General features: G+C 35.9%; 1 protein-coding gene across 1 annotated transcript; it reads left to right on the forward strand.

The window, feature by feature from the left end:
* The first annotated feature begins 536 nt into the window (after positions 1-536).
* monDomV1R1291 (vomeronasal 1 receptor monDomV1R1291) lies at positions 537-1,496 on the forward strand. Its single transcript, NM_001166802.1, is given in 1 exon segment — positions 537-1,496. A coding segment is annotated over 1 exon segment (960 nt).
* Positions 1,497-21,197: the final 19,701 nt, after the last annotated feature.

Genomic DNA, 21,197 nt, shown 5'->3' on the forward strand with positions numbered 1-21,197 from the left:
GAAAGTTTCTGAGGCCAGATTTGAACCTAGGACCTCACATCTATAGGCTTGGCTCTCAATCCACTGAGATACCCAGTTGCCTCCCCTTGATGTGTTATAAATGTTAAATAGTATGCAACTATTACCTGCGGAAGTCAGTGGATTCCAACAGATATGAAATGTATTTTTCCAGAAGAAAAATTAAAGTAGAATCGTGTATTGAAAAGAAAAAAGACATGCACTACTCTGTTCTTCTGGTAACATTTATCAAGTAAATTTATTACATTATATTTCAGATTTCTAATTTACAAAGAGAGGGAATCATAATACCTTGTAATTGTTTTATTATCTATATATAGATCTATGGTCTTATTAACCATCGACATGGAATTCAATCAATTTTCAATATTCAAACAGCTGGAAGAAATGGGACATAAAAGGGATGTTTGTGAAAGTCATGCAAACACATTACTTTCATTTTTAGGTTGTCTATTTCTTCCCCTTTTTAGGCTCTTCAATTCTTTGGGGTATCAGATTTACTGACTCCTTGAAGACAAATGATATCTAGGGAGCTGATCTTTGGTGTGGCCTTCTTTTTACAATGTGCCATTGGTATTGTAGGGAATTCATTGCTGCTTGTCCTTTATGTTTGTATCGCCTTCAAAAAGCCTCAAGAAAAGAAGCCCATGGATTTGATTCTTGTTCATTTGACTGTGGCCAATATGGCAACACTTTTTACCAGAGGCATTCCAGAAATAATGTTTTGTTTTGGGATGAGAAATGTTTTGAATGATTTGGGGTGTAAAGTAGTCATGTACATTTATAGAATTTCACGGGGATTTTCTGTATGCACAACAAGCCTTCTGAGCATGTTCCAGGCCATCATCATCAGTCCCAACAACTCTGTGTGGGCAAGGATCAAAGTCAAAGCCCCCAAATACATTTTACATTGTTTCCTCTTTTTCTGTGTAACAAATGCATTGATCTATATCAGGATCATTGAACTCAGTGAAGCAATAAAAAATGACAATATTTCCAGGTATAAGTATATGTCACATATTTTCGGGGTAAGACCATTAAATGAGAACAAAGCTACAGCTGCATTTTTGTTTGGTATGACTCTTCATGACTTTATCTATCATTTGCTTATGGCATTGTCCAGTACCCACATGGTGCTTCTCCTCTATAGACATAGCAAGCAAGTGCAGCACATTTATAGCAATAGCCATTCCTCTAGATCCTTCCCTGAAATCAAGGCCACTCAGACCATTCTCTTGCTTGTGAGCTGTTTTGTTTTATTCTACTGGATCAACAACTGTTGCACCTTATATGTGGCATATAGTGTTGAAAATAAAGTTGAGGTGGAAACAATTGGAGCCTTTTTTGGTGGATGTTACCCTGCCCTCTCTCCCTTATTGCTGATTGGCAGTGATAGTCGTATTGGAAAACTTCATTTTATACCTGGGAAGGAGAAGAGGCTTCACAAGGATTTCATGAATGCATTAGTCAATTATTGATTCTAATCTCCCCTCAATACTTCATGTGTTATGGTTTTCCAGTCAAAGAAAAAAATATAGATTATAAACATGGAATTTTATTAAACCATATTTGAAAGAATTGATTGTCTCATATCTAGATTGTAAATGACGTATCTTTCTCTTTCACCCCTCAGTGTGAAAATGATCATCATGAGGGCTCAGGCTACTTTCAGTTTACTCTTACTAGATAACTCATCTTGGTAAGTTATATCACCATTATATGCCACAATTTCCTCCTTTGTGAAATGAAAGTCTTTAACTAGAAATATGATATCACTGCTACAGAGGCTACATGATTTTGTGCTAAGAACATATGAATTAATTAAGTCCTAAGTATAATTCCTGGTTTTTGTGAATAACATAAAATAGTATAATATGCAATAAAATGATCAACAAGTGCAAGTAATTTTGTTAAATGAGAAAAAAATAAAGACAAAAATATCATTTCTGAACCAAAGAAGCTCACATTTTAATGGCAAAAAAGACATTGAAGCAAATATAGAATTATGTACAATAAATAGTGTAAATACGACATAAACTTAATAGGAATATTTTCATGGTACTGGAAATGGCCTATTGTGGAGAGTGGGATTTCTCTTGAATTCTGAGAGAAGACAGAGAATATATGTAAAAAAAGATGTGAATTCAAGGGAATGGGTAGCCAGGTAGTGTCAGGGGAAAGAATATGATTTAGAAATATAGTATCTTTTGAGAGAAACAGCAAAAGTGCAGTGTCATTTGTAAAGGCAGAGGAGTAAATGTTTTAGCAATCTGGAAAGGTCAGAATGGCTTCAGTTTTGAGGTACATTGAATGCCACTTAGAGGATTCTGTATTTGATTTTAAATGTGATAAGAAGGAAATGGAATTTATTGAATAGAGGGATAACATGATCAGACCTGTTCTTTAAGAATATAAATTTGATAGTTGAGTGGATGATGAACTAGAGTAGTAAAAGTCTTGAGGCAGAGAAACTAATGAGGAGGCTCTTACAATACATGCATGATGTGATGTATATACCTGCTTTTCAGAGAAGAAAAGGGGGAATTGGCAAAATACTTTAACAAAATAAAATCTAAAAATTAAATCACATTATTGGATATAGGAGGTGAGAGGGAGGTGAAATCTAATGCTCAGTTGTAATGTTGGCTAATTTGTTTGATGGTGATATCCTCAATAGTAATAGGAAGAAAAAGCAGAATTATTTGAGAGAAAAAAAGTTCAGTTGAGTTTAAGATGTCTATGTGACAGAGTTGAAGATATCTAATAGAAGGGGATTTGAATGTTGTTGTTAGGGAAAAGGTGGAGAAGTCACTCTGAGAATCATCATCTAAGACATGATAATTGAATTACTTGTAGCTCATGAGGTTATGTATAAAATGTAGAATGAAAATAAGAGGGCCTATGAGAAAGTGTTGTGGGATGGTCAAGGTGATTAGAGATGACTTAAATAAATATGGAGCAAAAAAAAAAAAGATGAAGAATAGGTGGTCAGACAGTTAAGAGGAGCACTGGAAGAGAGTATCAAGGAAACCTGGAGAAAACAGAGATTAAAGAGGGAATAAATGTTTATTCATTAAATAATAAAAAACCAAAAGAAGTGAAAATAAATGAGTTGAACAAGGGTAATACATTCTGATTTTAGGAAAAAATATACAAACCTTTCTTTCAAAAGTTAAAAACCTCATTTTATTAAGAATCTAATATCCCCAAAGAAAGGAAATGACAGTGATTTCTACAAAGTCATACTTAGTTTCTAGAAAGGCCAGAGGGACTTCCGGTTAAGATGGTTAAGGTTATGTATAAAATGTAGAATGAAAATAAGAGGGCCTATGACAAAGTCTTGTGGGATGGTCAAGGTGATTAGAGATGACTTAAATAAATATGGAGCAAAAAAAAAAGATGAAGAATAGGTGGTCAGACAGTTAAGAGGAGCACTGGAAGAGAGTATCAAGGAAACCTGGAGAAAAGATTTTCTAAAAGAGATGATAATTGAAACTGCCAAACATTTATAGAGGCAATTGAGAAAAGACCAGTCAATTTAGTCTATTTACAGATTAGTAATCATTTTTATAGAGAACACTTTTCATTGATGATTAAGTCAGAAGTCATAATTGTAACAGGATCAACCCCAAGAGATAGAGACAGAGAGAGGAAAAAGACAGAGATCAAGAATGGTAGAGAGGCAGAGAAGTAGATAAAGAGAGAGAGAGACAGAGACAGAGAGACAAACAGACAGACAGACATAATATATAGAAGGGGAGACAAATAATATTTGATGACTTATGAGGAAATATAGGCACAGAAGAGAGGTGAATTATGGGAAAATAGAAAGAAGGGATGTGGACCAAGATAATGTTTTTGAACATGAGTGACAACTGGGCAAATTTAGAGTCATTAGGAAAATGTACAATAGAGAAGGTGAGATTGGAGAAAATTGAGAGAGGATCACAGGGGATTGTGTAATATTTTTATAAGCAAAATGGAACAGCATCATTTGTACATGTAGATTAGTTTGCCTTTGGAAGAAGAATCCCATCATTATTTGAGTCTGACTTTAAGGAAGAGATAATAGGAAAAGGCATTTGAATGTTGTGAAATGAAAAGGAGGGAAAAGGAAGGAAATTTTGGTGAATGTTTTTTTATTTTCTTAATAAAATATCAGGCATGGTTCTTATTAGTGAATATGGGGTAGTCTTTCAGGAATAAGAAGGCCTACAGTAGAGAAGTAGCAAAGACAAGGATTAAAACAGAGGTAGAGAAAAAGTGTACTCTCTCTTCAGTAGTAGAAAAAGGTCCCTAAGAAAGTTGTTTCCATGGCAGGAGAGAGGTATTCTCGAATAGGGCAGATACCTTCTGAAATGGTAGATAGAATAATGAGCACATAGATAAACAAACATAACTAACTGGATATTTAAGCTCTAGGTGTCTTCTCAATGCCCATTGTTTTTGAAACAACAACAAAAACATATTCTAAGGAATTTGATGCTTAGACCTTTTAATTTGGTGACAGTGATGCCAACTAGGGAATGATTTCATGTTCAGTAGGCAACTGATAGCCTCCAAAATTGAGAAGACTTTCACCTATGTAGAGAAATTTATAAATAAAAGGGGAAAATGATCAAGGAACAGGAAAGGAGTAATCATAAACTGAAAAAGCAGTCACTGAAATATTTTTACTGTGGGAAAATACTTCTACACTCTTTTAGGAATATTGTAGAAATAACTTAAAACAGGGAACTATAAATGGATTTCTTAGAACTTTTAATTCTGTGAGGAAAACAGAGATTAAAGAGGGAATAAATGTTCATTCATTAAATAATAAAAAACCAAAAGAAGTGAAAATAAATGAGTTGAACAAGGGCAATACATTCTTGTTTTAGGAAAAAATATACAAACCTTTCTTTCAAAAGTTAAAAACCTCATTTTATTAAGAATCTAATATCCCAAAAGAAAGAAAATGACAGTGACTTCTACAAAGTCATACTTAGTTTCTAGAAAGGCCAGAATTAGAAACTTACTCTTCTAACTCCTAAAGGAGGACTCTATCCAAAGCCCCTTTTGCCCATAAGTTATTTAGCCATTCCAGAAAAAGGGATTAAAAAATTCCACTTGATGAGGGCTCATATTTATTTCACAGTACCTGCCATCTCATTCTTTCAGCTCCAGTGGCTATAGAGAGATTCCATTCCTTTGTTTTATTGAAAAAATTTAATTAATCAATTTAGAATATTTTGCCATTGTTACATAATTCAAGTTCTTTCCCTCAAGTCCCCCCAGCTTCCCTTCCCTTCCTGGCAGCGGATGCCCAATTCCAGTGGGTTTTACACAAACTATTTCCATATTATTGATAGATTCACTAAATTGATCATTTAGAGTCTACATTTAAAATACTTAACAATTAAAAGTATGTTGTAGAGAGTGAAAGAAAGAATTTTATCTAACTATTTAACTGAGAAAAAAAAGAGGGGAAGTATTAAATAACTAGTTATAAGGAAAAATAATTAATAGTATTGGTAAAGAAAAGGAAAGGATGAGAAATTGGAAAGTAGGCCTTTTATGTTAGAGGAAGAAGAGAGCTTCTATAATTAGTGTTCAATAAGACATATTAAGCAAAATTTCCTGAATCAATAAATGATTATCATTAAAAGAGAAAAAGGAACAGAAGGTATATTAGGCATATTAGAAACCAAATGGAGAAAATATAAACCTTACTCTCAAAATTCTAAGTATAGATAGATTAAATGATTCAATGAAACAAAAAAGTGACATTGGAGAAGAAAACAAGATCCTATAATCTCCTGCTTACAAGAAACTCTTCAAAATAAATATATGCAGAATAAATGGAGAGGCAAAAAGAAATTTTCTTCTAGGGGTTAACATAAAAAATCAGGAGTTGTTACATTCTAACTGATTAAGGTAAGACAAAAATATACAATATAGAAGGGAAAAAAAAGTATATTTGCTAAAATGAAACAGATAATAAACCAATATAAGTATTGAACCTATATGATCAAAATGCCTCAATATCTAAATTCATATTGTAAAAATTAACCAAGTTACAGGGAAATGCAAAATACAGGTAGTAGACTTGAAGGTCCATTTCTCAATTTTGGATGAATAAAAGAAAGGGAGAAATATATACAGTTGAAGAAATTATTGATAAAATTAAAATTAAAAGATATTCCAAATATGACTGTTAGAGAATTTATTTATTTATTTGTATTACATCAAACTTTTACATAAATTAGCAATGCATTAGATCATGGAAATATTGCAAAAAATTATAAATTAGAGGAATATTAAACATCATTTTCAAATCACAGCTCAACAAAAATAACTTTTAAATGAAATCCTAAATAATGAATGTTTTAAAGAGCAATATATGTAAATAATTATTAAATACAAGAAAGTATAATAAATAAAAATGGCAAAATTACAAAGATGAAACTATACTACTCCTTAGGGGGAAATTATGTGTTTTAAAACATATATTAAGAAAATGGCAAAATATAGGATTAATGAACTGAATATACCTAAAAATAAATAAATAAGAAAATAGAAAATAACTAAAATAAACTAAAGAAGTGATGTTTAAAATTAGAGGATAGGGAATAAACTGGAAAAATTCAAATGATGGAAAATGTTAATAACTGATTGTTTGAAATGACTAGGAAAACTGATAAATGTTTAACCAATCTGATCAAAAAAGAAGAGGATAGTGTAGGCCTTAAGAGATAATACAATGTGAGTAAACAGAAGCAGTATATTGACTTTCCTACCTTCCCCAAACTCCTCACAACAGATTTAGAAAATATATCTGACTTAATCTCAAAGGGGTAAATCCAATTAAAATTCACCAGGAGTTTTTTTTTTTTCATCTCAGATTTAATCAGGAGACAGAGAAGTCTGCAAATATTGGCAATGGGATCTGCCAAGGAGAAATAGTTAACTGAGGGTTCAGGGAAAGGCTGAATGCCAGAGCAAGAGGATATACCTGACTTATAGTAGAACTCTCTTAGCATTTATGCAGAGGAACTTCAAGGAGAACAGTTGTCAGATGGTATCTACATATTTGTAGGGCACAAATCCAGGAAAAACGGAGAACGACTTTGTTAGGCAATCAGGTATGAGAAGAAGTTGTGGGCTCTGACCAGTATACCTAAAAAAAAGGAAAATTAACTAACAGTAGCGATGTGACTTGAATCCAAAGAGTGGGGTTTCAGTTCAAGTTTCTGATCCAATCTGAACCCTGCAGCAGTATAATCAGGTCAGGGATATAAAATGAAAAAGGAGCTTGCTGTTCGGTTACTCTAAGGAAGCAGATATTCTAAGATAACTGGTAGTGGTTAAGTCTAGAAGTAGTCTACTACTGCTCAAACCAAATCATAAGCAAGGAGCATAAAGAGTTCAGTCTTGGCCGTGGCTGGGTAAAAGGGAAGAAATCAATATTTTGCCTAGAACAGAAAACTTTATTAGAACTGAAAGCTTGTGAGTTCCTAGAATGAGTTGTCTCTGAAATTCTTGAATGATTCAAAACTCAAAAGCCCAAGAAAGAAAAAATAGGATCAGCCCAGATTTTACCTCCAGAAGTGTGGAGGCCCCATCTCTAGCATTAAGCATTGTGGATGACTAAACAAACAAAAAAAGAATCCCACCACTAAAAGCTATTATAGTGACAAAGATGCTCACAATTCTCCAAAGCAGAAGTCATGTTTCTTCCCAAACACTCACCCTAGAAGATGGCAACTTAGTAGCAACGAAAGCCAGAATCACTCTGATTATCCTTCCAAACTAATTTTTAAAAAGTTCTTCAAAATGACAGGAATCAAAATCGATCATCAAGACAGAGTTGGGGGCTATCTCACTGAGCACAACTTGAAAGGTATGCAGTGAGAGGTGATTTTAACAGGATAAGGGGGAAAGGGAAGCAAAGTTGCACACATAGGAATGCTACCTGATCAACCCCCTCATCTACTGCACCAGATTCCTAACCTAGACACAAGCCAACTTTGGGATTGAGGGACCTCAACTACAATTATGAATGAGTTCCTCAGACCCACCCTTCAAAGTCCCAGGCTCTGGCCCCAACACATAGTGAGGTTCAGAACTTCATACCACTTGGCTTTGTGAATTTCTGCTGCATAATTCACAGTGCCAATCCCTGCAAGCTAGCAGAAGAGACAGAATCAGCAAGCAGCTTATAGAATTCCCAATCTAAAAGAGTAAAAAAAGACTGGGGAAATGGGCAAACAACAGAAAAAATGCTTAACTCTTAAACATTTCTATGGGGAAAAAGAGAAAAGAGCAAAACCAACAGTGGAGGGTGAGATTCAAGGAAATTCAAACACCACTCTATCTAAATTCCTTATTACTGTTGAGATTATCACCATCCTCCTAGTTGCCAAGACTGAAAACCTTGGTATCATCTTTACCTCCTGACTCTTTCATATATAAAATTTTGCCTTTGATTTCACATTTGCCATATCTTTCAAATATGTCCTCCTTTTTTCTCCTCTGATATTGCCACCACTTTGCTTTAACCCTTATTATCTTGTACATGAATTATTACAATAAACTTTTGGATACAGTTTTCTCTCCATTCTACTCTATCCTATCCTAAATCTGTAAGTGTGCTTTTCCAGTTTAAATACATACTCAATAATTTTCAGTGATTCTCTACCACCTCCAGGGTCAAATAAAAATCTGTTTGTTGATACATGATCTTCATAATCTGCCTACTCCCTATTTTTTTTTACAACTAACTCATGGTCCCCTTCACAATGAATTCTAATCCAGTCATAAAGAATCCCTTGTTGTTCTTTAAACAAGACACTGACAATTCCGGACATACTCCAATGCCTGACCTCCATTGGTATGTAATGCTTTTTCACCTCCTCTCTACTTTTTCACTTCCCTGACTTTGTCTAAGGGTTAGTTAAAATCCCCCTACTAAAGGAAAGATTTCCTTATCTTCCTTGCTTCTACTCCCTTCTCTCAGTCAATTATGTCCAAAATAACTTGTATTAGAATGTTTGCATGTTATTTCTTCCATTAGACTGTAAGCTACTTGAGAGCAGATCCTCTCCTTTGCCTTTTCTTTGTATTTCCAGCATCATGTGCAATTCCTGACATCTAGTAGTCTATGAATAAATAAATGTTTTTTGAGTGACTGCCACTCTTCTAATTTCTGTGGAGATTTACATTTCAATTAATTATAGTTTGTGTATGAGGTGGATTCTGCATGAATAATTTGGGCCAGTCCATTGCCTGTCTGATTGAAACTGGCTGAGAAAGGAGTTTGCATCCCATTTCCGTATTAAGCCATGGGCCTAGGGTAAATGTCCATGATACTACAACATGCACATAAAAGCAGATTCTGAGTGATGGTGATTATGAGAAAAAGAAGCCAACTACTAAGTCAAAGTAGCAATATGAGCAACTAGATGTGTTTAAGTTAAAACACTTATGCCACAACAAATAACAGCATTGATGGTAGCAAATGGAAGTGTTAAGTGTTAAGGTATACACTGGTAGAAAGGCAGGTTATCACAATGGGATGCTGATCTCAGGGAATAGGGGGAAGGCAAGTGACATTTAATTAGTCTCAGAATCATGAATTTAATGGTACTCATGTGTCAAGGAATTTCATTCCCTTCCCCTCCAGAGTAGCTTGATATTTCCATCAAACATTCCTGACATAACATATTTGAGCCAGGTTTGCATCCCTATACATGTTGTATGTCAATAAAAGTCAAGGCTTCAGGCTTGAGAGGAGGGAGAAGTGAGAAGAAAATTATGAAGGAAGAAGTCAGGAACAGAGCAGGCAGGTAAAGGGGGAAGGAGGAAGTGACTTGAAGGCTAGGCACCACATGGTCAGGTTACTTAGAGAAATAATTGTCTACCTTTTCTGATAAACTTTATAAAATATATATCTGGGTAGAAATATTATCTCAGTTCTTACAGATGGTGACCATTAGTCAGGGATCTTTTCTTTTAGGGCCTTTAATTTTCTTCAGAGAAGTTTTAAATAAGTGCTTAGATAAGCTTAAGAATAGAAACTCCTTCAGTTGCTGGCCTTGCCTGCATATAAGAAAATGATTGAGAAAGAGAAGCAGAACCATCTAAAGTGCCTCTTTGGATGGATTGGTGAGAAAACTCCCTCCCACTTTTCCCCCACCCCCATGATTTTACCTTAGTTTAGGGTGAGTCCTGGTCAGAGCACAGGAACCCAGCCCAGCCCAACCCCTGACTTACCCAGGTTCACGAAACTGCTGGCAAGTACTGCTGCTTTGCTCAGCCAGGCACTGTGCTGAGTGAGGAGACATGCCTTAAATTAATCCTTGGCGTCCTTCTAGGCTGTGGATTAGAGGTAGGGACTCCCTGGGACAGTAAAGACAGAAGTCCCAGCTTTTTGCCCAAACAGAAATGAGGGTCTTTTGGAATCAGGCAGGGAATGGCTGCCTTTTCCTCTCAATTGTTAAGGATGCTCCCCATGTGGTTTCCTCCCCAAATCCACTCCACCCCACCTGACCCAACCCATTTTGGATGAGAGTGGGGCAGTAGAGGATGGGGCAGGATCCCACATGCTCGCCCCCTAACAGTCTGATTTTCCTGGGTGAGAAAAAAGCAGACTCCTGTTTCTTCCCAGCCTCTGCACTCTCCCCAGGTAAATGATACAGTTGAATCAGACACAGGCTCCCCATGCCTGCTACCTTTCCTCAGCTAAGCACAGGCCAGCACATTGGAGCTCTCCCCCATTCCAAACAGGACAGATTTTATTGAAACCAAGGGGCACTAGAACCCAACAGGTCTTCCCAGTCCTGTGTCTACCTGACTTTCCCCATATGCCACACCAGCTAGGCTGCCCCTGAAGGGAGCTGCTTGGAGACCATCATTAAATTAATCTTGGGGGTCCTTCCAGGTTTAGGACTAGGGTTAGGAGCTCCCTTCCCACCCCCACCCCAACTTTGAACTTCTGGGGTAGGGAAAACTGCATTTTTACAAGAAAGTTCTTTTTGGATTTTCCTATCTTGCTCCCTACCCTCAAACTTTCCTTGCAGCCTGCCTTCCTTTAGCATATCAAAAGCTACATTTTCTTTCTCAAACTTTCCTTGGAGACTGCCTGCCCTATTTAGCATATCAAAAGCTATGATTTTTTCCTTTCTCCTCCTTTATCTGATTGCTTTTAGATAAAGGCCTACCCACAAGTGCCCTCCACTCTACATGCATTTATAGAGCCACACATTTATAGCTTCCATTGAGAATTGAAACTGCAGGAAAAGAAAAAGAATTCCATTGCTCCTGCTATTAGTGATCTAAAATAATGCTATTAAATTGAATACATTAAAATAAAAGAATTATTAATAGGAAATATTAATAATATTAAATTTAAATTAAAACTAGATTTCTAAAATTGAACAAAGCTAACATTAAATCAAATTAATTAAATGTAATATTAAGGAATAATTTTAGAAAACAATTGTAATAATAATACTATCAATAACAATAATTATTAATTTTAAATAACTATTATTAGGCATTCCTATTAATTACTAAAATTATTTTTTGTAACTGATACTTGTTGTTCATTGTTGTTTATTGTTATTTATGATTAATAACAAAACTTTTCTTTGTTTGAGCTGACCATTTAGCAATACTCAAACTAACTTAAATAGGATATACATACTACTGCAAAAAATTAAAGGAAATCAGGAAATATTCCTCCTGATACACCCTTGCATGAATTTCTTAATTCTTGCACTGATCCCAATCTACCAAAGGAGAGTTGGATGATAAATAATGAAGCTAAAAAACTTTGTAAGGCATGGATAGACATATCTTTTACCTGGCCAAAATATGACTCTTGAATTCACTGGTGAATCCATCAGGCCCTGGGGATTTTTTCTTAGGAAGTTCTTTCAAGGCCTGTTGGATTTCTTTTTCTGATATGGGATTATTTATGAAAACTATTTCTTCTATCAAACATTCAGAGAACAGTTAATCCCAATACTATACAAACTATTTGACATAATAAGCAAAGAGGGAGTTCTACCAAACTCCTTTTACAACACAAACATGGTACTGATTCCAAAACCAGACAGGTCAAAAACAGAGAAAGAAAACTATAGACCGATCTCCCTAATGAATATAGATGCAAAAATCTTAAATAGGATACTAGCAAAAAGACTCCAGCAAGTGATCAGAAGGATCATTCACCATGATCAAGTAGGATTTATACCAGGGATACAGGGCTGATTCAGTATTAGAAAAACCATCCACATAATTGACCACATCAACAAGCAAACCAGCAAGAACCACATGATTATCTCAATGGATGCAGAAAAAGCATTTGATAAAATACAACACCCATTCCTATTAAAAACACTAGAAAGCATAGGAATAGAAGGGTCATTCCTAAAAATAATAAACAGTATATATCTAAAACCATCAGCTAATATCATCTGCAATGGGGATGAACTAGATGCATTCCCAATAAGATCAGGAGTGAAATAAGGATGCCCATTATCACCTCTACTATTTGACATTGTACTAGAAACACTAGCAGTAGCAATTAGAGAAGATAAAGGAATTGAAGGCATCAAAATGGGAAAGGAGCAGATCAAGTTATCACTCTTTGAGGATGACATGATGGTCTACTTGAAGAATCCTAAAGATTCAGCCAAAAAGCTAATTGAAATAATCAACAACTTTAGCAAAGTTGCAGGATACAAAATAAACCCACATAAATCATCAACTTTTCTATATATCTCCAACACAGTTCAGCAGCAAGAACTAGAAAGAGAAATCCCATTCAAAATCACCTTAGACAAAATAAAATACCTAGGAATCTACCTCCCAAGACAAACACAGGAACTATATGAACACAACTACAAAACACTCGCCACACAACTAAAACTAGACTTGAACAAATGGAAAAACATTAACTGCTCATGGATAGGACGAGCCAATATAATAAAAATGACCATCCTACCCAAACTTATTTATCTATTTAGTGCCATACCCATTGAACTACCAAAATACTTCTTCACTGATTTAGAAAAAACCATAACAAAGTTCATTTGGAAGAACAAAAGATCAAGGATATCCAGGGAAATAATGAAAAAAAACACATATGATGGGGGCCTTGCAGTCCCTGACCTAAAACTATATTACAAAGCAGCAGTCATCAAAACAATTTGGTACTGGCTAAGAAACAGAAAGGAAGATCAGTGGAATAGACTGGGGGAAAGCGACCTCAGCAAGACAGTATACGATAAACCCAAAGATCCCAGCTTTTGGGACAAAAATCCACTATTCGATAAAAACTGCTGGGAAAATTGGAAGACAGTGTGGGAGAGACTAGGAATAGATCAACACCTCACACCCTACACCAAGATAAATTCAAAATGGGTGAGTGACTTAAACATAAAGAAGGAAACCATAAGTAAATTGGGTAAACACAGAATAGTATACATGTCAGACCTTTGGGAGGGGAAAGGCTTTAAAACCAAGCAAGATATAGAAAGAATCACAAAATGTAAAATAAATAATTTTGACTACATCAAACTAAAAAGCTTTTGTACAAACAAAACCAATATAACTAAAATCAGAAGGGAAACAAGAAATTGGGAAAAAATCTTCATAGAAACCTCTGACAAAGGTTTAATTACTCATATTTATAAAGAACTAAATCAATTGTACAAAAAATCAAGCCATTCTCCAATTGATAAATGGGCAAGGGAAATGGATAGGCAGTTCTCAGATAAAGAAATCAAAACTATTAACAAGCACATGAAGAAGTGTTCTACATCTCTTATAATCAGAGAGATGCAAATCAAAACAACTCTGAGGTATCACCTCACACCTAGCAGATTGGCTAACATAACAGCAAAGGAAAGTAATGAATGCTGGAGGGGATGTGGCAAAATAGGGACATTAATTCATTGCTGGTGGAGCTGTGAACTGATCCAACCATTCTGGAGGGCAATTTGGAACTATGCCCAAAGGGTGCTAAAAGAATATCTACCCTTTGACCCAGCCATAGCACTGCTGGGTCTGTACCCCAAAGAGATAATGGACACAAAGACTTGTACAAAAATATTCATAGCTGCGCTCTTTGTGGTGGCCCAAAACTGGAAAATGAGGGGATGCCCATCAATTGGGGAATGGCTGAACAAACTGTGGTATATGTTGGTGATGGAGTACTATTGTGCTAAAAGGAATAATAAAGTGGAGAAGTTCCATGGAGACTGGAACAACCTCCAGGAAGTGATGCAGAGTGAGAGGAGCAGAACCAGGAGAACATTGTACACAGAGACAAACACACTGTGGTATCATCGAACGTAATGGACTTCTCCATTGGTGGTGGTGTAATGTCCCTGAACAACTTGCAGGGACCCAGGAGAAAAAATCACCATTCATAAGCAAAGGATAAACTATGGGAGTGGAAACACCGAGAAAAAAGCAACTGCCTGGGAATACAGAGGTTGAGGGGACATGACAGAGGATAGACTCTAAATGAACACTCTAATGCAAATACTATCAACAAAGCAATGGGTTCAAATCAAGAAAACATCTAATGCCCAGTGGACTTACGCGTCGGCTATGGGGGGTGGGGGGGGGGGAAGGAAAAGAAAATGATCTATGTCTCTAACGAATAATGCTTGGAAATGATCAAATAAAATATATTTAAAAAAAAAAAAAGAAAGGCCAGAATTAGAAACTTACTCTTCTAACTCCTAAAGGAGGACTCTATCCAAAGCCCCTTTTGCCCATAAGTTATTTAGCCACTCCTATAAAAGGGATTAAAAAATTCCACTTGATGATGGCTCAAGTTTATTTAACAGTACCTGCCTTCTCATTCTTTCAGCTCCAGTGGCTATAGAGAGATTCCATTCCTTTGTTTTATTGAAAAAAATTAATTAATCAATTTAGAATATTTTGCCATTGTTACATAATTCATGTTCTTTCCCTCAAATCCCCCCAGCTTACCTTCCCTTCCTGGCAGCGGATGCCCAATTCCAATGGGTTTTTCACAACCTATTTCCATACTATTGATAGATTCACTAAATTGATCATTTAGAGTCTACATTTAAAATGCTTAACAATTAAAAGTATGTTGTAGAGAGTGAAAGAAAGAATTTTATCTAACTATTTAACTGAGAGAAAAAAGAGGGGAAGTATTAAATAACTAGTTATAAGGAAAAATAATTAATAGTATTGGTAAAGAAAGGGAAAGGATGAGAAATTGGAAAGTAGGCCTTTTATGTTAGAGAAAGAAGAGAGCTTCTATAATTAGTGTTCAATAAGATATATTATGCAAAATTTCCTGAATCAATAAATGATTATCGTTAAAAGAGAAAAAGGAACAGAAGGTATATTAGGCATATTAGAAACCAAATGGAGAAAATATAAACCTTACTCTCAAAACTCTAAGTGTAGATAGATTAAATGATTCAATGAAACAAAAAAGTGACATTGGAGAAGAAAACAAAATCCTATAATCTCCTGCTTACAAGAAACTCTTCAAAATAAATATATGCAGAATAAATGGAGAGGCAAAAAGAAATTTTCTTCTAGGGGTTAACATAAAAAATCAGGAACTGTTACCATTCTAACTGATTAAGGTAAGACAAAAATATACAATATAGAAGGAAAAAAAACTATATTTGCTAAAATGAAACAGATAATAAACCAATATCAGTATTGAACCTATATGATCAAAATGCCTTAATATCTAAATTCATATTGTAAAACTTAACCAAGTTACAGGGAAATGCAAAATACAGGTAGTAGACTTGAAGATCCGTTTCTCAATTTTGGATGAATTAAAAAAAGGGAGAAATATATACAGTTGAAGAAATTATTGATAAAATTAAAATTAAAAGATATTCCAAATATGACTATTAGAGAACTTATTTATTTATTTGTATTAAATCAAACTTTTACAAAAACTAACAATGCATTAGATCATGGAAATATTGCAAAAAATTATAAATTAGAGGAATATTAAACATCATTTTCAAATCACAGCTCAACAAAAATAACTTTTAAATGAAATCCTAAATAATGAATGTTTTAAAGAGCAATATATGTAAATAATAATTAAATACAAGAAAGTATAATAAATAAAAATGGCAAAATTACAAAGATGAAACTATATTTTCTATATATATGAATATATATATATATATATATACTTTCTATATATATGAAACTATATATTCCCCTGGGGGAAATTATGTGTTTTAAAACATATATTAAAAAAATGTCAAAATATAGGATTAATGAACTGAATATACCTAAAAATAAATAAATAAGAAAATAGAAAATAACTAAAATAAACTAAAGAAGTGATGTTTAAAATTAGAGGATAGGGAATAAACTTGAAGAATTCAAATGATGGAAAATGTTAATAACTGATTGTTTGAAATGACTAGGAAAACTGATAAATGTTTAAGCAATCTGATCAAAAAAGAAGAGGACAGTGTAGGCCTTAAGAGATAATACAATGTGAGTAAACAGAAGCAGTATATTGACTTTCCTACCTTCCCCAAACTCCTCACAACAGATTTAGAAAATATATCTGACTTAATCTCAAAGGGGTAAATCCAATTAAAATTCACCAGGAGTTTTTTTTTTCATCTCAGATTTAATCAGGAGACAGAGAGGTCTGCAAATATTGGCAATGGGATCTGCCAAGGAGAAATAGCTAACTGAGGGTTCAGGGAAAGGTTGAATGCCAGAGCAAGAGGAGATACCTGACTTATAGTAGAACTCCCTTAGAATTTACTCTGAGGAACTTCAAGGGGAACAGTTGTCAGATGGTATCTACATATTTGTAGGGCACAAATCCAGGAAAAACGGAGAACGACTTTGTTAGGGAATCAGGTATGAGAAGAAGTAGTGGGCTCTGACCAGTATACCTAAAAAAGAGGAAAATTAACTAACAGTAGGGATGTGACTTGAATCCAAAGAGTGGGGTTTCAGCTCAAGTTTCTGATCCAATCTGAACCCTGCAGCAGTATAATCAGGTCAGGGATATAAAATGGAAAAGGAGCTTTTTGTTCGGTTACTTTAAGGAAGCAGATATTCTAAGATAACTGGTAGTGGTTAAGTCTAGAAGTAGTCTGCTACTGCTCAAACCAAATCATAAGCAAGGAGCATAAAGAGTTCAGTCTTGGCCGTGGGTGGATTAAAGGGAAAAATCAATATTTTGCCTAGAACAGAAAACTTTATTAGAACTGAAAGCTTGTGAGTTCCTAGAATGAGTTGTCTCTGAAATTCTTGAATGATTCAAAACTCAAAAGCCCAAGAAAGAAAAAATAGGATCAGCCCAGCTTTTACCTCCAGAAGTGTGGAGGCCCAATCTCTAGCATTAAGTATTGTGCATGACTAAACAAACAAAAAAAGAATCCCACCACTAAAAGTTATTATAGTGACAAAGATGCTCACAATTCTCCAAATCAGAAGTCATGTTTCTTCCCAAACACTCACCCTAGAAGATGGCAACTTAGTAGCAACGAAAGCCAGAATCACTCTGATTATCCTTCCAAACTAATTTTTGAAAAGTTCTTCAAAATGACAGGAATCAAAATCGATCATCAAGACAGAGTTGGGGGCTATCCCACTGAGCACAACTTGAAAGGTATGCAGTGAGAGGTGATTTTAACAGGATAACGGGGAAGGGAAGCAAAGTTGCACACATAGGAATGCTACCTGATCAACCCCCTCATCTACTGCACCAGATTCCTAACCTAGACACAAGCCAACTTTGGGATTGAGGGACCTCAACTACAATTATGAATGAGTTCCTCAGACCCACCCTTCAAAGTCCCAGGCTCTGGCCCCAACACATAGTGAGGTTCAGAACTTCATACCACTTGGCTTTGTGAATTTCTGCTGCATAATTCACAGTGCCAACCCCTGCAAGCTAGCAGAAGAGACAGAATCAGCAAGCAGCTTGCAGAATTCCCAATCCAAAAGGGTAAAAAAAGACTGGGGAAATGGGCAAACAACAGAAAAAATGCTTAAACATTTCTATGGGGAAAAAGAGAAAAGAGCAGAACCAACAGGGGAGGGTGAGATTCAAGGAAATCCAAACACCACTCTATCTAAATTCCTTATTACTGTTGAGATTATCACCATCCTCCTAGTTGCCAAGACTCAAAACCTTGGTATCATCCTTACCTCCTCACTCATTCATATATAAAATTTTGCCTTTGATTTCACATTTGCCATATCTTTCAAATATGTACTCGTTTTTTCTCCTCTGATATTGCCACCACTTTGCTTTAACCCTTATTATCTTGTACATGAATTATTACAATAAACTTTTGGATACAGTTTTCTCTCCATTCTACTCTATCCTCTCCTCAATCTGTAAGTGTGCTTTTCCAGTTTAAATACATACTCAATAAATTTCAGTGATTCTCTACCACCTCCAGGGTCAAATAAAAATCTGTTTGTTGATACATGATCTTCATAATTTGCCTACTCCCTATTTTTTTTTTTACAATTAACTCATGGTCCCCTTCACAATGAATTCTAATACAGTCATAAAGAATCCCTTGTTGTTCTTTAAACAAGACACCGACAATTCCGGACATATTCCAATGCCTGACCTCCATTGGTATGTAATGCTTTTTCACCTCCTCTCTACTTTTTCACTTCCCTGACTTTGTCTAAGGGTTAGTTAAAATCCCCCCACTTAAGGAAAGATTTCCTTATCTTCCTTGCTACCACTCCCTTCTCTCAGTCAATTATGTCCAAAATAACTTGTATTAGAATGTTTGCATGTTATTTCTTCCATTAGACTGTAAGCTACTTGAGAGCAGATCCTCTCCTTTGCCTTTTCTTTGTATTTCCAGCATCATGTGCAATTCCTGACATCTAGTAGTCTATGAATAAATAAATGTTTTTTGAGTGACTGCCACTCTTCTAATTTCTGTGGAGATTTACATTTCAATTAATTATAGTTTGTGTATGAGGTGGATTCTGCATGAATAATTTGGGCCAGCCCTTTGCCTTTCTAATTGAAACTGGCTGCGAATGGAGTTTGCATCCCATTTCTGTATTAAGCCATGGTCCTAGGGTAAATGTCCATGATACTACAACATGCACATAAGAGCAGATTCTGAGTGATGGTGATTATGAGAAAAATAAGCCAACTGCTAAGCCAAAGTGGCAATATGAGCAACTAGATGTGTTTAAGTTAAAACACTTATGCCACAACAAATAACAGCATTGATGGTAGCAAATGGAAGTGTTAACTGTTAAGGTATACACTGGTAGAAAGGCAGGTTATCACAATGGGATGCTGATCTCAGGGAATAGGGGGAAGGCAAGTGACATTTAATTAGTCTCAGAATCATGAATTTAATGATACTCATGTGTCAAGGAATTTCATTCCCTTCCCCTCCAGAGTAGCTTGATATTTCCATCAAACATTCCTGACATAACATATTTGAGCCAGGTTTGCATCCCTATACATGTTGTATGTCAATAAAAGTCAAGGCTTCAGGCTTGAGAGGAGGGAGAAGTGAGAAGAAAATTATGAAGGAAGAAGTCAGGAAGAGAACAGGCAGGTAAAGGGGGAAGGAGGAAGTGACTTGAAGGCTAGGCACCACATGGTCAGGTTACTTAGAGAAATAATTGTCTACCTATTTTGATAAACTTTATAAAATATATATCTGGGTAGAAATATTATCTCAGTTCTTACAGATGGTGACCATTAGTCAGGCATCTTTGCTTTTAGGGCCTTTAATTTTCTTCAGAGAAGTTTTATATAAGTGCTTATATAAGCTTAAGAATAGAAACTCCGTCAGTTGCTGGCCTTGCCTGCATATAAGAAAATGATTGAGAAAGAGAAGCAGAACCATCTAAAGTGCCTCTTTGGATGGATTGGTGAGAAAACTCCCTCCCACTTTTCCGCCATAATTTTACCTTACTTTAGGGTGAGTCCTGGTCAGAGCACAGGAACCCAGCCCAGCCCATCCCCTGACTTACCCAGGTACGCGAAACTGCTGGCAAGTACTGCTGCTTTGCTTAGCCAGGCACTGTGCTGAGTGAGGAGACATGCCTTAAATTGATCCTTGGTGTCCTTCTAGGCTGTGGATTAGTGGTAGGGACTCCCTGGGACAGTAAAGACCGAAGTCCCAGCTTTTTGCCGAAACAGAACTGAGGGTCTTTTGGAACCAGGCAGGGAAGTGGCTGCTTTTTCCTCTCAATTGTTAAGGATGCTCCCCATGTGATTTCCTCCCCAAATCCACTCCACCCCACCTGACCCAACCCATTTTGGATGAGAGTGGGGCAGTAGAGGATTCGGCAGGATCCCACATGCTCGCCCCCTAACAGTCTGATTTTCCTGGGTGAGAAAAAAGCAGACTCCTGTTTCTTCCCATCCTCTGCACTCTCCCCAGATACAGGTGAATCAGACACAGGCTCCCCATACCTGCTACCTTTCCTCAGCTAAGCACAGGCCAGCACATTTGAGCTCCCCCCACCATTCCAAACAGGACTGATTTTATTGAAACCAAGGGGCACTAGAACCCAACAGGTCTTTCCCTGTCCAGTGTCTACCTGACTTTCCCCACATGCCACACCAGCTAGGCTGCTGCTGAACGGAGCTGCTTGGAGACACTCATTAAATTAATCCTGGGGGTCCTTCCAGGTTTAGGACTAGGGTTAGGAGCTCCCTTCCCACGCCCCACCCCAACTTTGAACTTCTGGGGTAGGGGAAACTGCATTTTTACAAGAAAGTTCTCTTTGGATTTTCCTATCTAGCTCCCCACCCTCAAACATTCCTTGCAGCCTGCCTTCCTTTAGCATATCAAAAGCTACATTTTCTTTCTCAAACTTTCCTTGGAGACTGCCTGCCCTATTTAGCATATCAAAAGCTATGATTTTTTCCTTTCTCCTCCTTTATCTGATTGCTTTTAGATAAAGGCCTACCTACAAGTGCCCTCCACTCTACATGCATTTATAACACCACACATTTATAGCTTCCATTGAGAATTGAAAGTGCAGAAAAATAAAAAGAATTCCATTGCTAATGCTATTAGTAATCGAAAATAATGCTATTAAATAGAATACATTAAAATAAAAGAATTATTAATAGGAAATATTAATAATAAAATATTTAAATTAAAACTAGATTTCTAAAATTGAACAAAGCTAAC

The sequence above is a fragment of the Monodelphis domestica genome, chromosome 2 (genome assembly GCF_027887165.1).
Source record: "Monodelphis domestica isolate mMonDom1 chromosome 2, mMonDom1.pri, whole genome shotgun sequence".
Classification (NCBI taxonomy): Eukaryota; Metazoa; Chordata; class Mammalia; order Didelphimorphia; family Didelphidae; genus Monodelphis; species Monodelphis domestica.